Raw genomic sequence first — 25880 nt, forward strand, 5'->3', positions numbered from 1 at the left:
TTAAGGACTAAAATTATCCACCCAATCCCCCCATAAAAATCACCAAATTGGATGTTGGTTAAGATCTGAAGGTAAACCAGTTGCTTTAGAAAGAGGTTAGTAATCAACCCATTCATTTTGACCTTCAGTACCGTAAAAACTAAAACCAAACAAGTACAGAAATATTCATAGGTTTACTTAATCTGTTTATAAAGGATCTTCAGACACATTAGGAGCTCATAGTAGCAATTCATAGGCTAAATATAAAAGAAGCTTTATGAAGTACTTATAAAGTCGGTAAGAGGTTTTCTGAGAAACCAGAAAGATAATACTTATTTTTAGCATATTTCCCTGTGAGATAAAGATAGTGACTGTAGAAAGTATTCATCCAAACTCAAAACGAGATACGCAAAAGAGATCCCACGATATGCACCAGGAGTGATACAGAATCAGCATTTATAGAGCAATGTTCTGACAACACCATCTGCTCATTTGTGCTGTATCTTCCTATTACAGGCTCTCTTAATGTCTCATGCATGATTTTTTGTGGAAGTCAGTAGGAGTGTATGATTTATTTTGACATTAATATTTACCAGACTGGTATATGCTTGAAGCATCCAAGATGCTGAGAATTTTTACTTGTTTAAAAAAGCCACTGAAATGGCTTTCATTTTTCTTTGGAGACATTAACAACTTATTTTGTCACTTCACCACTATTACAAGTCAGATACTATTCACACAGAATTTAAGCAAATACCCCTAGTGTTCCTCTTACTAGAGGTACAGACTGAAAGAAAAATTACTTTGGGATGAAAAAGTTCACTAGCATTTTGCATTGTTCACTAAAAGATGGTGAAACAAAGCTTTAAGTTGTGAAGCTTCAAATTCTTTACTGTTAGTAATTTATTGTGAAATTAAAGTGCAAGAGACTCCTGCAAAATTCATTCTGAACATTGAAAATAGTATGGTTTGATTGTCCCTTCCTAAAACCTACAACAGATTTCATTCGTATTTGTTAACATTTAACAGTTCTCTTGCAGATTCTGGGTATGTAATGTTCCTGTCATGTAGTGTGGTGTTTTTTTTTTTTTTTTTTTTAAATTTGAAGCAAGGCTTACAAATAACCTTTCAGTGCTTTGATGAAATATAGCAAAAGTTTGCACAGTCCATGACTTTCAGATCTGTTGCATGACTGCATTAAACTATTGATTTATACTCTTTTCATCCAGAAATGGATTACAGAGCTGACAGAGTACTTAAAATAGCCATTATGGATGTGAATCATACTGACAAAAGCAAAGAAATCCCATTCAGAAGAAAACATCTGCCTCAGTCAAACATTTTGATGTATGTGGATGGTTATATATGGTTATTTATATATAGTCAAAGGATTTTTTTTTTAATAACTAGAGGTACAACCATGTAATTTCAGTTTTCCTCATTAACAAAAAGCTTACCAAAGATATGTATCATAGGTATTGTTATTAACCATGTACCAGAGATGTTGCTCTTAAACAGCTCTGTGTTTTAAGATGGGGTTATGTATTTCCCATTCAGAGCAGTGCACTGATATGCCAGAGATGCACTCATTTGCAAGCATGAATAGCAGAGATAAAACTATGTGGTTATGATTCTCCTGCACATGATTGCATTATTTTTCAAAACAATTACTTTTCCTAATATTTAAAGGACAGACGCAGAAATGAAAGAGCGGTAAGTTACGTTATTGCTGATACCATGTCTTTTTTTAAGTTTTGAGGTTTGTTATTGTTATATTTACTGATACATTTATAACAGCAGCTATTCGAGATACAGTATCTTTAATTTTGAAAACCTTGTGAAATTTGTATATTTGAAATGCAAATGTGTCATAAAACATAACCTCCACACTTTTTTTTTTCAGGAGCTACAAGAACTTTTGAAACCACACCTGACAATGTGCAGTCTTAAGTGCTGCAGTCTCAGAGCCCTTTTTCTATTGATGCTGTGTAGGTAAGAAATATTTGCTAAAAAATATTACTTCTTCCATGCATAATAACATCAGTTGGTTTATAATCAACTTATAGTTAGACATATACCTGACCAGGTAACAAAGTCAAATGTACTTGAACCTTGCTTCTTGCAAAGTTTAAACAACCTGGATATTAAATAACAGAAATACAGGACTAAACTCCTTCATGAATCATCTCAGCTGCCTTGATTGAGTTACGGACTTTTTTACTGAGAAGACTGCTAGGGGAAGAAAAGAAAGGAATTTAACTTAAGCAAATGATCCTTCACACGAAGAATTACTGTGTAGAGACTGTGAATATCCTACCAATGCTTAGCAAATTTAGAAGGACACATGGTCCTTGCCCAGAGCATAGCACCTTGCCCAAGGACAAGAAGTGCACAGTCCACCTACATGTAGTATAGGCTTGTGGAAGTAAAGTCATCATTGTGCATTCCTTAAAGGAGACCATCTTAAAAAGAATTACCTGGTTAAAACATTGTCATCTTATTTTCTGTTGATGAAATCCTGAAGTTTTTAGGAAAGCTGAGTTGTGTTAAGCTCGAAGGTGAAACTGATACCTACTGCGTACAAGTAACCCTGCTAACAGTGCAGTTGCCATGACAAAAAACCTAAGATAAGAATGGAGCACTTAAAAATATATTCCTTCTATAAAAATGGGGAAAAAATTCTTCGTAAGTACTTCTAATAAGAAAATGCAAGAGTGGACAGGTTAAACTTTGTCACTACCACCTTTAACTGAAGTATTTAAAGCCTGTTAGCTGATTCTCCATGCAGAATTGCCTGACCTATTTGATCTCCCAGTAAATTCCTCAAGATAAGATTCTGCCTGAGCTTTAGTTCAAGTGGGTATGCAAACACACATCCAGATAAAGCCTTCACTTGGTTGTGAGGGCGGGTGGAACAGTCCCCTGAAAGGCAGTTTAAAACATTCATCTCCCCCACCTTCTCCAGTGCTATAAAGAGATCTTTGTCCAGAACACACAGTTGCTCTAATTCCACCTTCCTTCCTCATCAACTTTGACTTGCCACACTCTATAGTTACTGGATGATTGATGGTTTTGCAGTAATAAAGCACTGCTAAGAGACCAACAACATTTCAGAAGCATCTAAGTAACAAGGAGGCAAAATTCCCTGAGATGTTCAGCGTGCAATATAGATAATTGCCTTCATTATTATGAGGCAGACTTTGTGAATTCTCTCTTACAGCTTCACACAGCCAAGAGTATCAGAAGCACAGTCAGTTAATTCCTGTATAGAATCCGTGGGAGTTATGTGCATGCACAGCACCTGTTTGGCTTGGACACAAGCGCATAGCATTGAGCTGATCCATTCATGTTGTACCCAAATCCAAACACAAGCTGAGAATAAACTCTTCCCCTTGGCCAGCTCACAGTCAAGGTGATGCTTAGGTACATAAGTGCCTTTTGCCAGTGCACAAATCATGAAGGTTTTGTGAAAGTACTGTTTAAAACAAAAACTATCCTCCTTGGCAATGAAACAGAGAAATATTTCTGGCAATATCTGAGGACTGAGGTGCACTGAAGCAAGGGCCAGGATTGCTTTCCAGTTGGCCCCTTAGATATCCCACTTGTATAAGTGCTGGCTAATGAGTGAAGAGAGTTTCCTCTACTGAGTACTTTATAATCAAGAATAGGGTGGTTGATTTTGTTTGTGTGTGTGTGTGGTTTTTTTTATTTTATTATTTATTTTAAGAGACAGCCAGAGCCTCGTCTTTCTTACCACATACAGAGGACATAGTCTCTGACAATCCACATGCTAACAGAGTCACACCACACTCCACCTTACTTTCCAGTTCTCCTTTCCTGAGTGAGATTTCTTAACTTCACTTTCAGCACTTAACGTTAAATTACATTATGATCACAGCATAGACACACATTCTAAAATCTATATCCAGGGGCTTCCACAGATGGTCACTTTCCCAGAAATATTTTTATTAAAAAGTAGAAATGAAAAAATTGAGGCAAGTTTATCACAGTAATCAATAGAACTTACACTTCAAACCCTTATCAGCAATCAGCTTAAGTAAATATATGCTATTTGATCCCAAGAAGGGCTCCTATTTGTTTCAGAAAGGGTGTTTTCAAACTGAAGAGTGCTAGCCTGGGTTTATAGGGTCAGATCCAGAAAATTCTGTGGGATGGTGTTGATTTTTTTTTTCCTCTCTCCCCTTTCTGAGTTTAAGAGCACTTACATTTGTTATTTGTTCCTGTATCTAGTAAGCAGTAACATAATGCTACTGATTCAAACTCACCAATTAAACAAAACCTCTGACAGTAGTGGCTGATGGAAGCAGAGAGTTTGTCAGTGATGTAGGTGACTCTGCTGCAGTTCATCTACGCAGGCCATACAAAAGGTCTGTATCCTTGAGGAGGATGTTGTCACATATAAAACAAGAAATAACTCCTTTGTTCGCATCTGTAATCCCTTCGCCTGTCAGTGGATTGCCTGGAAAAACCTTTTTTTCTCCTAGCTTTTCCTGAGGGAGGTATTTCAAAAGCTTGCTCAGACTGTGTTTGGCATTTCATTTCTCCCTTCTCTCAGTTCTAAGGTGTCTCTGCCTTTTTCAGGATACATAGATTCTGACAAAAAATAGCCAGGAAAAACATTCCCGTTCACATGTCTAGTCTATACTTTTGGTTTAAGCAGTGAGATATACTACTGTTTAGAGCACAGTTTAAAACAGGTATTACATTTGACAGCCCAGAACAGATAGATATTCCTGGCTGTCAAATAAATATATATTCACTTTTCGTCTATAAAAGCCTATTCTCTCCTCAGTGGCTAGAACAGCTGTTTCAAGCCAATTCCATACTTAGATGCATGCCAATGTATTTAAAATACGTTAAGAAAATGGAGGAACTAAACCATATGCGGTTAGTTACATATAGCAACACAAATACTGGGTAAAAAAAGCAGCTTAGATGCATTGATAAGATGATGTACACACATAAGAGGAACGAGTCCCAGCTTTTACTTTTATCCTTTGTCATCTCTGCACAAAGCTATATGACAGAATAGAGGAATGTGAGCAGCTGTGAGCTCACTCTTGCTTAGTGATGAATGTGGCACATGAATTGAAGAGCACTTTAAAGGAAACAGGGCATCCTCCCTTAAAATGTAAATAAGCAAAACTACTTAAGGCACATCATATCTGTAGGTTCCTTGCCTTTCAACACTGACCACCTGCTTCTGGCAATCCCCAAAGTTAGCAGGATGGTAACACCACACACTCACGTTTAGGAGGCATCGGTTTCCTCTCTTATGTTGGCTTGCTATGGTAGGATTCCCAAAGATTGTATGGCAAAACAGCACACAAGGGACAGTGCCCTCTTAATTCATAGTCTCAGTTACTGCGCAACAGCTTTCCTATGCCAACAAGTTCTTACTTAACTGTAAAAATCAATGACCAAAGATATGAAGCTACGCATTGCGTATTAATGAGGGAAATCAAGAATTACCTCAAAGGGTACCACAGGTGATTGAAAGGAAGGACTTCCATAGAATAATGCCAAATATTTAAGATATATTTCAGAAAATAGCTGTTAATTACACACGAGACCACTCTACAATTGCATACTGATCAGTAGAACAATATTATACCCTTTCAGTGGAAAAGTGACGAGTCTTCCTTTATTGTTTTACAATACGTGGAAGGTATTCAAGAACAATTCAGTAGAGCTGTGAAATTAAACTCATACAGCTCTTTGAACACTTAGCTAAAGTTATATGCAAATTTCAAAAGCACAAATAACTACTGCAAGTACAGTATTTAAGAAATTAATTAAATTCAAGTATGTTTCTGATTCCAACACTTTTGTGCAACGTAAAACTGGCCTTTTCATTTATATTAGCATTTCAACTCAACAGGACTGCGCTTGTTTCTTCAGGACACAACTTACAGGAGAAATACTCTTTATTTCAATACTAGCATTAGTCAAGACCATACTTAACATTAAGTAAAGCAATGACATAGTTCTCTTGCAATAAATGAAAAAAAACCCACCAAAAACAAAATAAGGGAAATAAGTATGATCATTCAAACACCTATGCTATATGAGTCACAGGACAGCTACTTATGTGGGAACAGCGTCTGGTGAACAAAAAACTCACAAAGCAATAGCAGCACTTCAAGGCAGCGGACACCACATCTGAAACCACAGTGTGATTTGACCATGTGCATTCAGTGAGATCATTTTAGCATTTGAGTTTTGCTAATCTAAGATACCGGATTATTCCTAGTGGACAAAACCCAGTTTCCCAACAAAACAGCTGAAGCTCTCTCAGAAACACAGCAAAATTAAAATCAAAGCAAGCAAGCTTTAGAAAACTAGAGGAAACCAAAAAATAGCAGTAGGAAGAGCAAGCAGAGTTTTCAGGAGCAGCTCTAGGAGAAACGACATTCAGTGAGGATTCAGCAGGACTAGGAAGACCACAGAACACTGGCACCCCCCTTTGCCTTTGTACTTACATCCTTCTCCCCAGGGCTAAGCCACCACACCAACAGCTCTTGTACCTGCTGCAGGAGAGCTAAGGGGTAGAGCTAATCATCTTTAGTGACCAGTCACTTTTGGTGCAGGAGGTAAAAAACACAAGGACTCTCTCCTGGTGAATATATAAGTGGCTGCTCTCCATCAGCAGAGACAACGCCTCTGCCTGCAGCCAGCTGGGCTTCCTTGAGTCAATCAATTATTTGCTTCTCACTTCCATAATTAAAAAAAGGTCATACCCCCACTTGTCTCAAATCACTGGCAACGAGCAGTCAGTACCACTTGCGTTTTCATTTATGAAGAGCACAGCCTGAATCTGCGACAGGTGAGCACACCCCGCGCTCACGCTTGGAGTGCTCCTTTAGAGGTTAGGCAGAAATTAAGAGCAAAGCTATGGCAGGTTTTGCTGTGGGAGCGCTACTTACAGGGTAACAGCCCTTAGTGGGCCCAGGTGTCCCTCCCACAGCTGCTCATCATCAAGACCCATAAAAGGCAAAGGTGGGAGAATATATATAAATGAATCCTGATGTGGTCTGAGTAAAGAATTGTGGTTTGGATATGTGTTTTCTCTAGTTCCTTCATGCATCTTTCCAACAAACCTCTTAATGAGACTATTGCAAGGGCCCTGGAGCAAAAATGGGGTTTGTAGTTCCTTGTTTATGTTTGATTTCTGTGCATCACATTTGTAGCTGCTCTTGAACAAAGGAGTGGTTTGTGGTTTTGTTATGCTTCGCTGATTTTGCCCAACAGGATTGTTTTGTTAACCTGTTTAAAAATTTTGTTGTAAAAGCAACATTTTGAAAGCATTTTTATGCACTAATCTCTAAGGCTGTTTTCTGTATTTCTCCAGGAGCTAAATTGAATGTATTTTATTATGTAAAAAGAAGCTTAATTTTAAATGCTGAAATAAATAATCAACACTCCTCTCACATTCTTAGATATAACAATGGTGCCCTATTTACAGAGGTGTTAAGGAAGACTGAAATATTTTCTCAGGTGAGGTATCAAGAAATGATAGACTTTAAGGTATAAAAATAGTATTTCTTTTTCCAACAAGGGACTAATACAGATTACAAAATCTGATATTGTCTAGAACATTATTTTTCTTTAGTGCTGTGAAATGCAAACATACAAATATTTTATGATATCTTATCTGATGGACAGTAATCATCAATAACCTTGAAACTAATACAGCGTTTTCCTGGAATGTCATCTCTGCTATAACTGATGATGTTCTCTTAAAACATCCTCACTTTTTTCATTCCCTTTAGGTCAATGGAAACTACTGAAGCTGAAGGAAAACGTGAAATTCTGCCTCCAACTATACAAAAAATAATAAAAGGATACAACAAGTATCTGCGTCCATTTTTTGATAGTAAGTAGAAAAGCTGTTTTAATAAGATTGAACTGTAATGTAATGCAGCTGAAACTCAGCAATAAAAGCAAATTTTTTTTACTGTACATTTTTTCTCTGATGTTTGATAGTGACTGATCTGATTATACATGATGTACTATTAGATAATAAGATATAGCTTAATAGCTTTTGTGGCCCAAGGTGAAACTTATATATTCCAGGCATTCACAAGCAAAACTTCCAGGCTCTGCTTGGCTATTGATGTTCATGTGTCCCCAGTAAAGTAAGTTCTAATACCTTACCTATTTAAAAGCAGTTTCCTCTGATTTCCTAAATAATAGCTATAAAAAAATTCTATTTAATGTAAGAAAGCTTTATATGTCAAACCATTCATAAAAGCACAGATAAGTCTTGTTACTGTACCAAGCGTTATGTGTATCTGCTATTAGATTTTAAGAGAATTATTTAGTAAATCCTTTTCGCCTCAGGTCTTAAAGGTCACTGAACTGACTCACTGCAGAACTGTGAGGGAATTGAACTGGAAATGCTAGTTCCCTCCATCAGAAGGCCATGGTCACCACGTTGGAAGACTCGCATAGTCTACTGCACCAAGGCTGATTTTATTGCCTTGCAGTGCAGCTAAACAGGTTAGACACCTGAAATCTCAGTGACGAACATCTTTCTTACTTGAATCAGGCTATTACATGTATCAGAAATATTGAAGAGTTATGAGGCAGGGTGAAGATCTCTGCCTAGAGTAACTGCAGAACTCAGAAAATATTCTGCATGTTGAAAAGATGCTCAGCACCTTATGTCTGTCACCAAATAAACTTACAGAGTGAATGTTAGGCAGTAGTTCTTAAGTTAGATACTCAGAAACATTAGAGGTTTTGAATGAAGACTTTTATCTCTCTTTATATCTTGCTTAAAAATAATTGACTGAGGAGTTCTTAGACCATACTGTTACTTCTTGCCATCCAAATACCTGGTGAGACTATCAGCCTGTTCACTGAGGGCACTCCACATCATGTACAATTTCTGAATCCATTTCATAAAAATATTAAGATAATCTGTATTTAGGTTTAGGAGAAATGTAAAATTATTTTGTCTGTTTGGTTTTATTGTAATTGTCTCAGCTACTGACACAACTTGTACAAAGTATTTACATGGTCTAAGAGATTTTTCAGCAAAATACTAACCCCTTCTCTTTGGAGATGATGCATAATGGAAAATAACTGTATGTTCAGTGGCCATTAATATATTTCATTCATTACTTCATGATAGTACTAGAAATGCATTGGCACAGCCATGATGGATGAATTTCATTGCTAAATCCTATGATAGTAGTTAATACCAACAGTGAAAGCACTTCCAAGTTATGAATCTCCTGTTTCTCCTGTGAGCTTTTTTTTTTTTTTCCTCAGCTGTTGTAATGTAGCAAGACTATAGCTCTCTTTCTGCTTGGTAATTTTGTTCAGAGGAATGCTAAGGACTTTCTGTGTTTGCCTGGAAATCCCAGAGGAGCTCAGGCACAGATCAAGTCTGTTGTATGCACTTCCAGACAGTGCCAGCATTGCTGCATACGCTTGCCGCAGCTCAGGTGTGCAAACACTGTCTCCGAAACCTTTGATGGATATATATTAGCTCTACTTCTGAAGGAATGGGATGAGACTCTGAAAATTACATTTTATTGATGTCATTTCTAAATGCAGGGTTGGTGGTTTTGTGACAAATGACTTTTTTTTTTTTTTTCCAGAATAATTTAGATTAGGATGACCCGGGAAGCATTCATTCTGACTTTTGGACCTGTAGCTTTCTGCAAGGTTGTTTGGGATAATTTTCCATGTGATAGAGGCATGTGTGCTTGGGGTGGGATGGGGAGTGGTATCTGCTCAGCCTTGACCCCTCTACAGAGAGGTCCAGACCACTGCAAGGTGGGCTGCAGCTCAGATGAGGTTCAGGTCCAGGAGAAGCTGTTGCTCTTCTCAGAAGCAGAGCTAGTAAACCATCTAAATCCTCAGTTTAGCAAATCAGTGGAATATACTGATCTATATGACCACAGCTAGCCTAGCTTTGTTCCATGTAATATTTTCCTTATTTCTGTGGGTATTATCTGCCTGAAGCTAGCGTACCTTGTATCTGTTCTTCATGAGAAAGATTTCAATATAACTGGCTTTACTCAGATTTATATCAATGACTACAGTACATCTGCTAAATATTTGATGAAGCCAGAGTATGAACTTAGTAATTTATACTTCTTCTGTGACCTTTTTTTTTTTTACCCTCCTTATCCCCCAAATTCTTCATTTCTTTGGTATGATATTTATGTGTTAATAGTAAGAGACTGACCAATCAAAAAAGGATCGGTCAAAGTGCTGGTTAGACTGGAGTAGGCTGATGAACAAATGCATGATAAAAACATATCCCAGGGTATTCTGGTTCTGGTGGAGATTATCAGCTACTGTAAAAGCCTGCACAGTTCTAATTGTGTCGGTGCTGTATCAGTGCTGACTTACTCTGAGAAGGAAACTTCTATTATATAGAACAGAATGAAACAGAAAAGAATATGTATGCATATTAACCCCAAGACCTATGTTTGCTGTCTGAAATGCATGAAAGGATTTGCATAAAATGGAAACCTAGTATGTGTATGGTGATACATGGAAATATCCAAGAATAATATCTTAAAATCAGCCTCTTTAAGACATTTGGGTCCCTTTTTTCTTTTTGGCCAAGATTCTTTTGCTTTCAAAAGTGTGCATATTCATGTTTATTTGTGTGATCAGTAAGATATGCGCTCATAAATACGTGTGAAGAAATTTATTATAAAACTAAATCGTATTATTTGCTGACATCTACAGTGCTTTGAGATTAGCATTAGCTAGTCATAATGGAACACTGAAATGTGATTTTTATCAAGTGTGAGAGGGCCAGAGGTTAGCTTGAATTTTAGAATAACGTAATTCAAAGTCATTTCAAAGTTACTTATCCTTGAAAAATTTCTTCAGGCAGGAAGTGGGGATTTGAAGTGATACTTGCTGCCAAAATACAATCATACTCTTACAAAATCAGTGACACTGAGCTCCTTAATATTAGCAAAATGTTTTTTTGGTCTTGCAAAGAAAGCATTGAGTATAAACAAACAATCATAAATGAAGGCTCCTTTTTTCTAAAGCCAGGAAACAGGAATATTTGCTAGTCAAGGAAACTTTATGGCAGCTCATAAATTCTTAGTTTAGTAAGCCCTCCATTTGCTTATTTGTTTGTTTGGACCTTGTGCTGACACTGGGGGATGACTGGAAACTTTCTAAGGGGTTACAACTCAGCCAGTGTCATTAAAGAGGGGATTATGAAGCTACTTTTCATTTGAATCCCATGACTGTGCATAACAAAATAAAAATTATCTTCTCTCTTTGCATGCATTGGAACTAATAGACTTCCAGATTTTAAGCCTGAGTTAATCTCATTTTAGTTCAGCCATCTCCTCTCCGACAGGCCACCCCTCCACACTGTTGCTGCCCAAATGCTGCCCTTTATGCCCAGTACAGACTGTCATTCCCATCTTTAGGCACCTAATTAGGTGCCTGAAGTTACATTAGTTGAAGCCAGTCTTAGTATCTCAAAGGTTTGTAGACAAGTAAAAGTGGCTGAGGGTTTTATGTTTGTCCATGGTGGGTGGCACATACCAGTTACCAAATTATGGGAATACTTTTACACAGTATTTTGTACAGAGGAATCCCAGCTGGGCTGGTTACTTGGCTCTGCCTTCATCTGAATGTTACTATTAAGAATGTTCTCTTTTCTTAACTATAGAATTTTAATGTCCCTCTTGAGCTGGTTCATCAAGCCTTAATAAACTGAACAGATAGATCCAGGAAGATCTATTAGTGAATTAAAAAGATTACCTAATCTAGAATGACTTTAGCCATTCTTTGGGCTGAAATATGAAATACTCCTACAGTAATGTTAGTAAATAGTACCCCTTAACGTAATGATATCTGTCCTAGACTTGTAGATAAACATGAAAGTCTTCTACAAAAAGCTGACATAAGGGGTTTAAAAATGCACAGTTATTTTCTTTAAATGTGCTACATAACCCTGACACTTTCTTAGCAATACAAGCCGATTTCAACATCAGGTTTTCTGTTGAAACTGTGTAGATCAATTTGTAACTTTAGGTGCTGTGCCAAACCTCTCTGAATTAATGAGCAATTCCTGCTGACTTCAGTGAACCTTGGATCAGGCTCATAGAGTTGTTAAAGGATGCATAAAATCTTGTAAATAATTTTATACAAATAGATTTTGTTCTGTGATTGAATGTGATAATTTAAGTGTTTTAATTAAAAAGAGAGAGACTAGGAAAAGGTCACAGCTAAGTATATTTGAATATGGAAGCTGCTTTCAAGTGTTATAGAAAAGTGTCATGCTTAAATCAGTTATTCTAAACCATAGTTAAAAGATTATTTTCCTTATCTTTGTAATGAGTAATGTTTCATGGTCTTAAGGTTTAAATTCAAGGAAGTGAATTAAATCTTTGAGTCTGACCTTCTGTGTAAGAACAGTCATCATATTTTTTTTTTTTCCTAAAATATTACATATATTAAGCTCTGTGAGTTTAATTAGATGAAGGCATTTTAGTCCTCAGAAGTTTACAGCTTACCCCCAAGAGAGGCCAGGAGATATCAATGTTAGCCGTGTCCGAGACTCTTTGATTTAGTGTGATAAGCTCACAGGGTACGTGAGAAATAAAATAGTCTTTAGATGATGATTATTTGCTATTTATGTACCACTCAGCCAATGTCTAATTCTTCAGAGAAAGGCAAAAAGCCCAGAATATGCATGGCCAGTTGTATACTGGAAAATACCTTTTGAATCCCTCCTGAATCCTTAAATTGCGATTTAATAAATCAATGACTTGGTAAAAAACTATAAACTTCAGCATACAGATGGTAATGTAGATTTTTCCTTCCTTTCCCATGAAAATAAGAGACACTAGTAGACTATCATTGCTGCCAAGCCCAGCTTCCTGCACGCAGGACTGTTTGGTTGTTTTTGTCCTCCCTACTATCCCTAAATACTGAATTCTAGATACTCTAAGTGATGAACAGCGATTAAGTTCTGTGAGGAAAGAATAAACTTATTTGAAGTTTCTTGTCTCTGGCTTCCATAAACTGGAAGCCAAAAACTCTGTTTTGCTTTGTCAGAGAATGTGTACAACTTACTAATGGATATCTTTTCTGTGCACTTACTGACATCGGGCAAGTCACCTCTCCATCTTCTCTTTGAGGAGCTGAGTAAAAAGCAGTTACTTAATTTTCATGTTAAAAGCTCTGATACGAAGCTTCTAGAGTTTTTGTTTTCTGGAATGTTTTTCTCTCTCAATTGTGCTCTGCTGTTTGCACTTTTTTTTTTCCCAAATGTGGAAAACAAATCTTGTCGCAGTAATCTCGAACAGTCTCGCCAATACAGTCTAGATTGCAAGATGACTTAATTCTGTATATTGCTCTCCATTGCAACAGTGCTTCTGCCAAAGTGTAGTACAGAAAGATCATGTTGAAATGATTATCTGTGACAACCTCTAAATCCTTCTTAAAGGCACTGCTTGCCAAGATATTTCCTATCCTGTACACACTGCCTGCATTGTTTGTTGTCACATTAATTGCTTGCATTTGCCTGTATTAAAATATGCTTTTTTTTTGACAAATGATTTAACAAGCTGTTATTGTTACGATCCCCACCAATTTTTGTCTTGTCCACAAACCACACTGGTGGAGCTACATCACTGTCTAAAGATCATTAATGCGAACAAATAGGTTTGAAATTGATCCCTGCTAGAAGTGGGTCTGTCTTCTGATGTCTTTGTATCAACAACTACAGTTGAGATCTGTTAGAAGGCCCATCTTAATCTGTCCAGTCTCTTCATGTAATATATTTGTCAAGAAAGATGTCTTGTGGTGGGAAGTTAAATACACTGAAAAAATCTGAGCATTTATATATCATAATAATGTAGCATAATGTATCACTTAATCTGAGAGTCCCATAATACTCTAAAACAAAGTAAAGCTGGAAATGGGGCAGACAAAACCATTTTTTTATGAAACTATAATAAATTATTCTAGTGATACTTTTCCTTCTAATTCTCTGTTAGAGTTGCATAGTATTTTATCCAGTATTGCTGCTAGGATGAGGTGTTCCTTCAAAAAGCCATCCCTTTTCTGACATTCAGAAATATCTCAATTGTTTTAAGTTTTCTTAAACTAAATGAAAAAGAGCTAGTACTAACAGCTCAGGACTGGCAGTTAATGATAGTGCTGACTGATGAATTTTTTTTGTTAGTAGGTCTTCAAAGTTACAAATACACATATGACATGGTGGTGGTTTACTTTGTCCGTATGAAGTTTAACAGGCTGTGATCATTGCAGTGATCCAAACTGAATTTTTAGGTATGCTGTCTGCCACTCTTCTAGCTGCTTTCCCTTATGAGATTACTGTGAGTATCTGTAAAGTGTACAAAGTAACAGTCTTTGTGCATAAATTTCAGTAAAAGTTCAAAGTATGCCAATCAGAATGTGCACCCATTGCTGTGACAAGGGACACCTTTTGGTGTGTTTTTGACATGTTTTGAAGGTTCCCTTCTCTAATGAATGACAAACTGACTTTAGTTTTCTTCTGAGGATCTGCAGATTTCTTCTAAAGTTGTCATTATACATACAGTTCCTGCCAAACATACGGAAATGTAGGAACTGACTGCCTCATCTGGTCTCCTGCCCTGTTTTTGACACTGTCAGCAGGAGACTTTTCAGAGGAAGTTTGGGGAAACCCTGGTGGATAATTACGGGAAGACTCATTCTGTTATTAATTTGCTTATTTAGTAAGGCACCATAAATTGCATTTAGCCTCACACACACAAAGGAAATGAGCCTTTAACTATTAATATTGTTCTGATTTAATTAACTGTTAAAGCAAAGCTTTTCTCTGCAGCTTGTACTGTGTTAGTAAAGACCCCTTCCGTAATTGTGATTTTTGTTTTGTTTTGTTTTCCCACACAACTCCTCCCTGGCATGTTGCTGTGTCTGAGGGGATGTAATTTTCTGTTGTGTTTTTGCCAGTGCTTGGCTCAACAGGCTACCTGCACAGCACAAGCACTTGAGTTGTTGTGGAGTGTGTCAGGGTTAGTGGAGCAGGATGGCTTTGTCCTGACTGCACTCCCACTCCTTAGCGCTTGAACTGCAAGGCAGGTCTGTGCTAGGACAATAATTTGGGCTTGAAGTACCGCTCAACCTAAGCTAGATGTCTTTTGGTGGTTGGAAGTCACCCAGCACTACAGTTCTGTTGTGTTACTTGATAATATTTTGAAAAATACCGCAACAGGAAAGAAAGAAGGGAGAGATGTACAAAGACCTGTTTCTGTGATTCTAGAAAAATTAAACCTAATTTAATTTCAGTAATCTTTATTGAAAGTCGGCTTTTCCTCTTGGATGTGTAACAACAGATACTGAAATGCTGCTAATGAACATTTCCCCTAATCTGTATCATCTTAACTAGGCAAGGATCAAGTCTTTTTCCTGTTAATAAGAGATGATATAGTAGGAAAGAGTCTGATTATTCCCAGCCACAATTCCTGCATAGCCAGCTGAACACTGCATTGTCATCTCCCTAGGATGGTCCATTGTTAAGCATATGCCTTGCATGATGAGATTCACCCCAAATTCTTTTGTGACAGTTGACAATAATACGCTTTGTAACAGTCATATCAGAAAATGGATTATATATCACACTTGTTTTTAAATTTAAAGATTTTTGAGGCTGGCAATAGTGTACCTGTAATGTAGTACAATGGTAAGCATAAGTATCAATTGATTCTGTTGCTATTGCACCCTAGAAAGTTGGGCTGAGTTTCCTAGAGGGTCAAATTTTTAACTCTGTAGGGACAAAATTTAAGTGTATCTTGGAGTATCAAAACCTGAAAAGAATGGAAGGAAACAGAAGAACAAGCTATCAATGCTCTGAACTTTTCACTCAATTAATTTTGTTCCAAAGTTGTCTTCCAACAGATGAACCATTTCTTCTAATCCCTATATACAATTTATAGTGTACAGTGAGCACACAGATTACCATCATGGGATGCTGTAAGCCTACAGTCCTGTTTTAAGCTGGAGCTTTATATCTGCACTTTAAGCTGAGTCCAGACCAAAGCATTTATAGATTCTTTCAGGAGTGCCAGATGTTTAACAAATTTAACACATGATTACAAATGGAAGTTAATTTGGAAAAAACAAAAATACTAATACACTTATACCACTCCACAATGACACACTTTTTTTCTTTAGTGTTATCAGAGGAGTCAAGTTGGGCCCCATCTTCCCCTAGATGCTATGGAGGGGCATATGCATTGCAAGGAGCCAAGAGGGTATGCCTGTAACATACTGACACCATTAGCTTCATAAATCTCATTGAAAGTATTTCTGCATTTCTCAGTACTGCATTCTCTCCTTCTCAGTTACTTGGAAGGATGAGCTTAATTTGATAAGAATTTCCTTGTACGTGTACTCTGTTAATTATTCTGCACATATTCAACCAGGAATAATGTCATGTTTCTATGAAAGCTCCGTGCAAATTCTGTATTTTACAATGCACAGCTGGTGATCTTCTTTCTGACACTGTAAAATGCATGTTCACGAGGAAATGAGAGTCTGAGCATACGAACATTACAATGACAACTGCTTAGGTAGGGTGTTTAATTGCACTGAATAAAACTTCAGCTGATATTAATATTAAAAGGAGGATAAAGCAACTAGTTTTCCTTTATAAATGCAAGTATTTAAGTCAGAAGTAAACTGCTAATGGTCAAAAGCAAAACATTAAAATGTAGTGACACAATATAGACAGTATGTTCTTAAACAGGCAGTAAATGAAGTCACTTAGCTATCCCATCTGGATATTAACCATGTGGCATTGCCAGGTGCAACTCCTTAGTTCACTAACATCTGATGGGCCAGATGTTGCAACTGGAAGAATTCTTTCCACTGCTCTGCACCTCGAAGCAGAAGGGTGTGATGTACCATGGGGATTGTACCTTCTGCACCTTGTTGCACAACGTTTTTCCCCAGCATTTTTTTTTCTTGGGGAAAAAAAGTAAAATCATATAAACCAGGAAATATTTAGGAAATAAAGCACGTTTAATAAAACCAAGATACTGTTAGTCTAGAAGTATTAGATTTTGGTTATGAAATTGTTAAAATTCTTTCATAATATAAGTTTGAGGAATATTTCCTTTTAAAAAGCTACTAAACTTTTAGTGAAAAATGGATCGTATTGTGGAAGAGTTTGTAACTGGTTCTCCTAAACACTAACTATTGAAGAACTATGTGCTAGATTCTAACTTTCTCTTTTTTGCAGATGGCCCTGTGTCAGTTGGGATGAGTCTGGATATTGCAAGCATTGATACAATATCAGAAATAAATATGGTATTGTAGCTTTTGCATTCTTTTTTGTTTTGCTTGTGGATAAGCTGATGTCTTGTGTTTACAGGTGCTGGCCATGTGAATTTGAGGCTTTTCTTCATGTGCGGTCAATGTGTGTTAGGAGAAGGAATTTTATTTTTCATTGTAGGTAGTGGCTATAGTACTATAATAAGTATAGAAATGTAGATGCATATCACATCTCTCGCAGATACAAAAAGAAATTTGCTACTGAGTATTGATCTTAATGAAAGGCGTATAGAGCAGTATTTATTTTCCAGATGAAACATCTAAATCTTTACGCGTTTCACAGAATTAAAGATATATTTATGTTGCTTTGAAGCCACTCTTTCCTTGTAATTAGACACAGCTGAACTCGTATTGTTTTTCTCTTTTAATGTGTGACAGTAACAGTAATTTATTCCAGCTGTGATATATTTGTATCATTTATTTTTGAACAAACTGTGAAATGGAGTATACTTTTTCCAATTAAGCTCCTCCATTGGTACATAGAAATAAAAGGTAAAATTCATTAATCAGATACACAATATTAGAAAATATTTGTGAATGTGTATATGTATTAAAAAATGTATACGCATATGAATACCTATATGTTAAAAAAATGTATGTACAAAAAGTACCTCATTATTTCATTACTCAGGCTTCCATAGAAGCTGAATATTAGAATCCCTCTGTGCTTAATGAGTATTAGTTAGTGTTTAGAAAGGGGAAAGTAAGGTCAGAAATTAAGATATTAAGATGAACTTATCATACGGATATAAACACACCATAAAATCAGAAGTTGATTAAAAAGATAATAAATAGTATGATTTTATTGTAAGACTACCAGGCATATCTGAATTGAAGGTGAATTGGGCTGAGAGCTATGTTAAAGGTCTTGATAAATTTGGCACTAGTTTCCCTTGTGACGCTTAAAGGATAAATTGTGCTAAAAGATGATGACTCCTTTCCTATTTCACTAACTTTTTTGTCCTTTTATCTATCCGTATTTATGCAACTTTTCCCAAAGTTTTCTTAAAAAATGCATTATTTAGTAGTTTATGTGCACAAAATGATGTTTGCAACCACTTATATAAATCATTCTAAAATTTAAAGATCTACAGAGCCAGAGTATCTGCTTACAAAACTCTGATGACTTCAGCTGATTTATAGCCCCAGACTTAGGCCATCGGCTTTTACTGCAAGATTCCAATGACCCCAAGAACAAAATCTACTCAAGATAGTATTTCTTAATGATGTCAGCCTCACATCAAGTGCTGGAAAACTTGGCAGTACAAGAGCCAGTACAACTGCTAGCAGAGTGTCAGCATTTAAGAAGAGGGGGCAGAGTCACAGGCTATTTGTGCCCAACAGCTGTTTCCATAAACTTTTGTAAAACTGAATATAATACAGGCTTGCTCTGTATGATAATTTTGTTTTTTCTCTTTCAGGACTACACAGCTACCATATTTCTAAGGCAGCGATGGACTGATGAGAGACTTTGTTTTGATGGTAATAAGAGTTTAAGCTTAGATGGTCGTCTCGTGGAAATGCTTTGGGTACCAGATACCTTCATAGTTGACTCAAAAAAGTCTTTTCTTCATGATATCACTGTTGAGAATCGTCTTATAAGAATATACCCTAATGGAACAGTCTTGTATGCTCTACGGTATGTATATACCTTACACTAGCCTTTATATTTGGCTTCTACTTACAGTTTAAAGTTTCCAGGTTAGTATGATTTTATGCTTATGAAACTGGTCTGTTTGTAAAAGTAGAATGCGCATGGTCTTGTAGTTTTATGAATATGTAACACGATTGACCAATATGATAAAGCCTTAAATTTAGTAATAGGTCTCATTTTCTTCCCTAAATAGACCCTTTTGCTTTCAGGTAGACCAAATACAGGAATTGCATTTTGCCATTCCAGTTGTTTTGCAATGAAGTCATCACAGAGCAAAGCAAGCTGTGATGAACTAATTTGCATTATTATTATAAAGATTATTCTTTATAATAGATTTTGAGAGATATAATAAAATTGTAAAATGGCAACAAAGGAAAAATGTACTCTGTAAGTCAGAAAAAGGCAAGGGATGGCCTTTTTAGATCGCCACTAAACTCAGCTAATCTGGAGTAGTTTCCTGTTTGGGATGTTATTACTCTTCCACATTAAATAACAGCAAATATTACAATTTTTTTTTCCTTGTGATAGGTATTTGCCTGCAAATATTAGTTCAAGAAGAATATATGACTTATTTTTATTTTTACTGATAAACAATTTTATCTCATTAATAATCAGCAATACTCTTTTTTTTTTCAAGGATCACCACAACTGTTGCTTGCAGCATGGATCTGACCAAATATCCGATGGATAAGCAGACATGTACTTTGCAACTGGAAAGCTGTAAGACACTTAATCTTTATTATTTTTATACAATCAAAAAATATCTCTGATCTTTTTGAAGGGCTACTAGATTTTATTATCAGAGAGGCTGGAATTTTCAAAGAAGCCAAGGGACAGTACATAACCAGTCCTTGTTGGATTACAATAGTGTCAGTATACAAAGATAAATTCATGAGGCATCACTGAAAACAGCATGACAGTACTGAAATGCTGCCATGCTATTAATGATTAAATAAAATCTCAGGAGATTATCATAGACCTGGCTTTGCAGCACATCCTGCAGTTATTCTGTTGGTCTTCAGGGGGAGTTCTGTGAGCAGAGATTTTCCAGCACAGCAAGAAAAATATGTTTTTTATTCTTTTACCTCTTTCAGATAATACGTATTTTTTTTCCTGCCCTGAGACACGATTCCTTTAGGAAATAAAGAAATTTGAATAAGGCTTATTTGTAAGGCATAGAGTTCATATTTAATTTACTATTTCATACTGAAAAAAAAGTAATAGCTTAGACAGTTCTCTTCTGAGATGGATATATACAAATCCTTCTATGACTTATCTAATTGTCTCTATGCCAGTGCCCTGGGAAAAAACATCATCAGTTGATGGACCAAGACTAAGTATACCTTTATGGGTTCTCATTTCATCAATGTCCTCCGAATTTTCATTAAAATATGCTCTCTACTTTGTAGACATCGTCACTTTATAAACACCCAAATGTCCATGTTTATATTAACTTTTTGCTATTATTCGTATGATAATACTCTATAAAAATATTTTTTGCGTGGGATAATATAAAAGGATACCCAGTCCTGTAAGGTGAAAATATATGTTCGAATATATGTCAAAACATATTCAAAATATTTTTGAAGGTTTTTCAGTACTTGTCAAGTTTTATTCTTTACTGTTTCAGACGTGTGTGTATGTTCTTTAACTCCTGTTGCTAATGACCAATTAGAACGTTGCTGCAAAGTTTCCTTTTAGACAGAACCACAAAGGGAATCAGCCCCAAAACCTTCCTTACACAGGGGTCCCTCTAGAATCAGTAGTTTTATAAGTTCTGTTTAACAAACAGTGATTTGAATTAGCGTTTGGATTTATCTCTAATTTGTTTTCCTTTGGAAGAGCATATCAGTAAGTCAACACATATGGATTTACATCAACAGCGTTGCCTAGTGAGTCATTTAATATTTTCTCTAGTTACGAAATGAAATATGTGTCTCACATGAGCTTAAATTTATTTGACAGGATTTAAAAAAGGAGAATTCCCTATATAATTAAAAATAAGCATTTTTCAGAATGATTCCATCTGCTTTTTCAACAACACACAAGTGTCTTCTGTCCAAGGGGAAAACATAGTAATGTCCTTGCAAATGCTCCCGTGACATTGGTGTTTAGTTTTAATGAAAACAGCTAGAAACAATAAATGCAAAAGGAAAAAGTACGCTTTTAGCTGTGGCCCTTTTTCCTCAGTGTACTGTAATACTTTCTTTTTGGGTGCACTGGAAATGGTGTTTGTTCTCTCATGAGATAAGCCATACCAATATACAGATGAGTAGAATACTGGTTGCAAATACCATTAGCTGGAATTAAGAACTGTGAATGCAAGCATGTGTACATATCCACATAAATACTGACATTTATAAATAAAATGTGAAATATATAGCAAATATTTGAGCTGAAATTAAGTTTTAGGCCTTTTATTAAGTGATTACTATTGTAAAGACAAATATGACCTGATATCAAGTAATGGCTTTACACAGTAAAGCATACCTAGTGGCCTTTACAAAATGCTGTTCTGCTATTATGAGTTAATAATATTAATTGATTTATACTATCTACACAGCAAAATGTTAGGCATATGTTAGGAGGCAGAGACTTGCCACTCTGAGTCTCTGTTGATATGTCAAATGTGACATTTTAGGACTTGGAGGGCTCCTGTCTGAGGTGCTGCTGGGGGTTCATGCTCTCTGCCATGTGGTGGGGAGCACCACTGTTCATTCACACTGGGCTGAGGGCTTTTTTCTCCCCCCTCCACTGCCTCAGGCCTCCAGTCCAAATACATAGTCATGTTTTGGGACCATTTCTGAAATTTTATTTCCTTTTTGAACTTGTCTTTTATCATTTATTCAGTGAAGAGCCATGTGAAGGCACTTAACTTGTGCTTGACAATCAGATGAAATTAAAATTAGCAACAGAAAGGTAAAGAAACTAATTTGTATTAGGCATTATGAATGTTTAATCCCAAATTTACTATTTCTGTAGTTAACCCTGTTGACATTAGCTGCTTGTACTGTATCAACGAAGTACAGGAATGAGGCATTTTGGGCTTGAGGAATCAGTTAGAATGAAAACTCAGTGTCATGTAGAGAGAACAGAGATTACTTGTAAAAGCCAGATAATGTAGCTTAAAGGATTTTGTCTCTATAGACTTTTCAAACATTTTATAATTAGTAAAATATTAATCCTCTGACTAAAGAGAAACTTTGCACAGAGAGAGAAAGGTGCTATTTAACTTTACTGACTATTGGAAAGACTCTCCCCATGAAAATTCTTCACAAATAGAGCTCTGGAATGAGCATATTCAAAGAATTTTTGTAGGAAGGATCACAAAAACCTACTAATTATTTGGCTGATAAAAATACTTTGGAACAAAAATGGTTCTGCTAAAGCAAAACAACCTCCATTTGGAGATACACTTATTATCACCCATCTGGGCATCGAGAATCTCTCCCATCTCACATGACTTGGAAGACTCAATATGTTGTCAAAAATAAATAAGAATTTACTGTGGTACAAAAATAAATAAGAATTTACTGTGGTACTCTCTAGTTCTTTGGACTTTATTTAAATATCTGCAGCTCATTCATACAGAAGGAAAGCAAAATGAATCCATACCTGGAGTCACGCACAACAACTGCTTCTACGAACTTTTGTTTTGACTAAGGACAGTGCAATCATTTGTTTATAAGAAATGTTATTTTTCACCTCCCAAACGTGGGAGATTTCCTAGCATGTGGTTTTAGGGACTTGAGAACTTAGCTTGGACGTGCATGCTTTTGGCTTAGACTTTTGACACAGCAGTGTTTTGTTTTATAGAAAATTATGGCTTTAATTGCTATAAATGTGATAATGTAAGCTGGGATTCCTGGTCATGATACCTTTTCAGAAAACTGCCAACAATAGTGAAAACAAGATTTATGTTTAAAGAATGGTCAGGGAAATAATTTCTGAGTGAAATTGTAATTTTAATTGGTAACCAGCACAATGTTTCTTTGAAATTCAATTCCTAAACTCTTGTTTTTCCTACATTAAATGGCTGTAGGAAATCAATTCTTTTTTGTTGTTGCAAGAACCAAAGCCATTAACTTAAAAATGTTAGAATTCTTTTTTTTTTTATTTTAATGCAGATCTTTTTCTGTGATTCCAGAGTTTTGTTCTTTTGGCAGCATATACCCTTGTGCAATGTATTGCATTATTGTCTTATACTGTAATTTACTTACAATTGACTGGAGTCTAAAAATAATCATCTGCTCATGTTTCTGTCCCGTAAGCTTGGCTATTAACTTGCACAATATAAGTCTTTCAAATACAAGAATGATTGATCTAAATAAGTTAAAGGAAAAGATGTTCAAATGCTCCCTGTTAACATGTAAATTACATTAACATAATATTGAATTAATCATATACACTAGCCTGAAAATTGCCTGCCTTTTAATATAATGGGAAAAAGCTACAGAGGTATTTTAGCTATGATTGTGCTGCATATTGACAAGTGTGTGCAAAATACAGTTGCCTTCTGATAGATGATTCGTGTCCCGTTTCAGCTCCTAATTACTACTTGAAGGTTAAGAGGAAATCTCCTGGGGCCCCTGAAGCATGCCACGCTGTTAAGCCTGCAGAAGCATCAGCGTCTAAGCTGGTGTCCTCGGGAAGCATCCAAGCTCCTGAGCCAAAACGCCGTCCCAAGTGACGACCCAAGCCCAGCTCAGAGCACAGCGCCAGCGCGCAGCTGCCCTGCTGCTCTCCTCGCCCCTTCATTTCCGTGGGAATGAGGACCAAATGCATTGCACTGAGAAACAGCAGCCTGGGATGCGACAAAGGGCACACATAGTGTTTAGTCCAAATGCTGGCAGTGCTGTAATTCATAAAAACTGTGTTTCTTTAAAGCTTGATAGCTGTTGCCTTTAGAATACCATGTGGTACTAATTTCTTTTATTAATTTATGTCATTTGTACTAGAATAAAAGATATAAAAAGACCACCTCCCAATAAGTCAGCTTTTAAATGATAAGACTTTGCATGTTATTGGGAGATTTGTTTCATACAGGCATTATGTTCTGCCAAAAACTGTCACTGTTTATGTCTAATCGTACTTTCAGATAGACAAATAAGAAACAGCTGAACCATAAGTGTGCTCAACGTAAATTAATTATTGTGTAAAATAAACACTTTTGTTGGCTTGTATATCACTACAGGGGGTTATAACATCAATGATGTCATGTTTTACTGGACCAGAGGAAATGATTCAGTTCGAGGTTTGGACACGCTCCAACTGGCACAATACACAGTAGAAGACCACTTTACCTCGGTATCCGAAGCGGTATATGAGACAGGTAAAAACACCCTTCTAATGCTTTCTAGGTATGGTTTGGAATGTGGCTGTGGAAACAGAGCAGCATTAAGAGACTAAGCACATTGCTTTATTTTAGGACGACAGTTTTCATTTTATGCTTGATTACATACTTGAAACTGTACATACTTTTCCAGATGTCACCAGCAGAAACTCAGCTAATGTAAAGGTTGAGAGTTTTTAGGCATTTTCTTGGAGGCTACACATTAGCTAAAGGAATGATAAACAAGAAATGTACTACTTCTTCCACGTAATGTCAGAGAGCACTCTTGTGAAGGAAGATTAGCCTGTAAATTGGACATTTAAATTGGAAACAGACCTGAGACCCTAGGTACCCAGCTCAGAACAGTTCCCAGCCTTCCTGGAAATAGCCACTCCAGCTTTATTAGGCAAGTCAAAAACCTCTATTCAGCAATGAAAATTTCTGTGAATATGCTGGGTGCTTTTACTTCTGCAAGAAGTTGTGTTTCATGGCTAGTGCTCATCGGAATTGCTCTTTATCTGCGGCAGCCTCTGTCCAGCCTGGTGGGCAGCAGAGCGCAGGTTGCCTGGCCTGAGGTTCCTCTGCCTGGGGAAGGGGCAGAAGCATTTCCACGGACCTGTTCTCCTGCTGATCTTGGGAAACTGCTGTAGAAAGTTTCCTCTAACTGCAGGACTTATCCTCATGAAAGAGTTTGCTTCTGTTTATTTTCCAGATACTTTGAAAGGACTTTCAGAGAGTTGAAGACCTGCCAAACCTGCTTTAGGCTCTTTGAGTTACTTTTAGGTCCTTCCTTGCTGTTCTTCACTGCATACTCAGCTTCTCTTCTGCTCAAGTCAACACACCAACTGAAAGGGTGATCTTTAGATGAAGACACACATATCCCTCAAAGCTATAGTTTCACCAAAGGATATGTTACTAATTCTGAATCAGAGAAATATAGTTTCTCTATTCCATTGTTGGGTATTTCTGCTTTAATAATTCACAACAGAGAATCTTTATGATCTAATTTCAGGTATTAATTCAGGTTAAAAGTCAAAGTTCTTTAAATGGATGTAAAATGAGATACATAATAGCAGGCTCCAGGATAATGAAATACCTTGCTACTTGCATAAGTGACATCTGCTTGCCTGCCTTCTCTTTACACCTTCTAGGTAAGCAACATGAATTTAATCAAAGGAGAATAATCCTTTACTGCCGTTCTGCCCACAAGGGTATCAGGACCTGTTCACCATACAGGAAAAAGGAAGAGGAAACCTGCTTAATTCTTACCACCTTCTATCATAGAGTCCAGACTTGAAAGCCAAAAAAAAATTTCTACTATTTTTTACCAAATAGAATAAAACCAATTTCCAATTATAAATGAAGAGGCACGATCAGATGAACTGTGCTCTTCTTTTAAGTAAATAATGCTGTCTTCCTCCCTTTATGTTGGTAGGAATCATATGTATAAAGTCAAAAGACTTTTTCTTTTAATTATGCATTTTAACACATGCAACTTAATTAGATTAAAATTTCCCACATCTGCTTGTTTCAATTCTCCTGTTCAAG

General features: G+C 36.5%; 1 protein-coding gene across 1 annotated transcript in view; it reads left to right on the forward strand.

The window, feature by feature from the left end:
* The first annotated feature begins 1915 nt into the window (after positions 1 to 1915).
* The window catches only part of LOC104376270 (gamma-aminobutyric acid receptor subunit pi-like), a 42346-nt gene continuing 18381 nt past the window's right edge, over positions 1916 to 25880 (forward strand). The window contains exons 1-6 of the mRNA XM_086616312.1: positions 1916 to 1971; positions 7773 to 7876; positions 17255 to 17322; positions 18768 to 18985; positions 19638 to 19720; positions 24195 to 24332. Of these exons, the coding sequence (XP_086472438.1) occupies positions 1916 to 1971; positions 7773 to 7876; positions 17255 to 17322; positions 18768 to 18985; positions 19638 to 19720; positions 24195 to 24332 (667 nt within the window). The remainder of the gene's footprint in view (positions 1972 to 7772; positions 7877 to 17254; positions 17323 to 18767; positions 18986 to 19637; positions 19721 to 24194; positions 24333 to 25880) is intronic.

Source organism: Tauraco erythrolophus, chromosome 9 (assembly GCF_009769465.1).
Source record: "Tauraco erythrolophus isolate bTauEry1 chromosome 9, bTauEry1.pri, whole genome shotgun sequence".
Lineage (NCBI taxonomy): Eukaryota > Metazoa > Chordata > Aves > Musophagiformes > Musophagidae > Tauraco > Tauraco erythrolophus.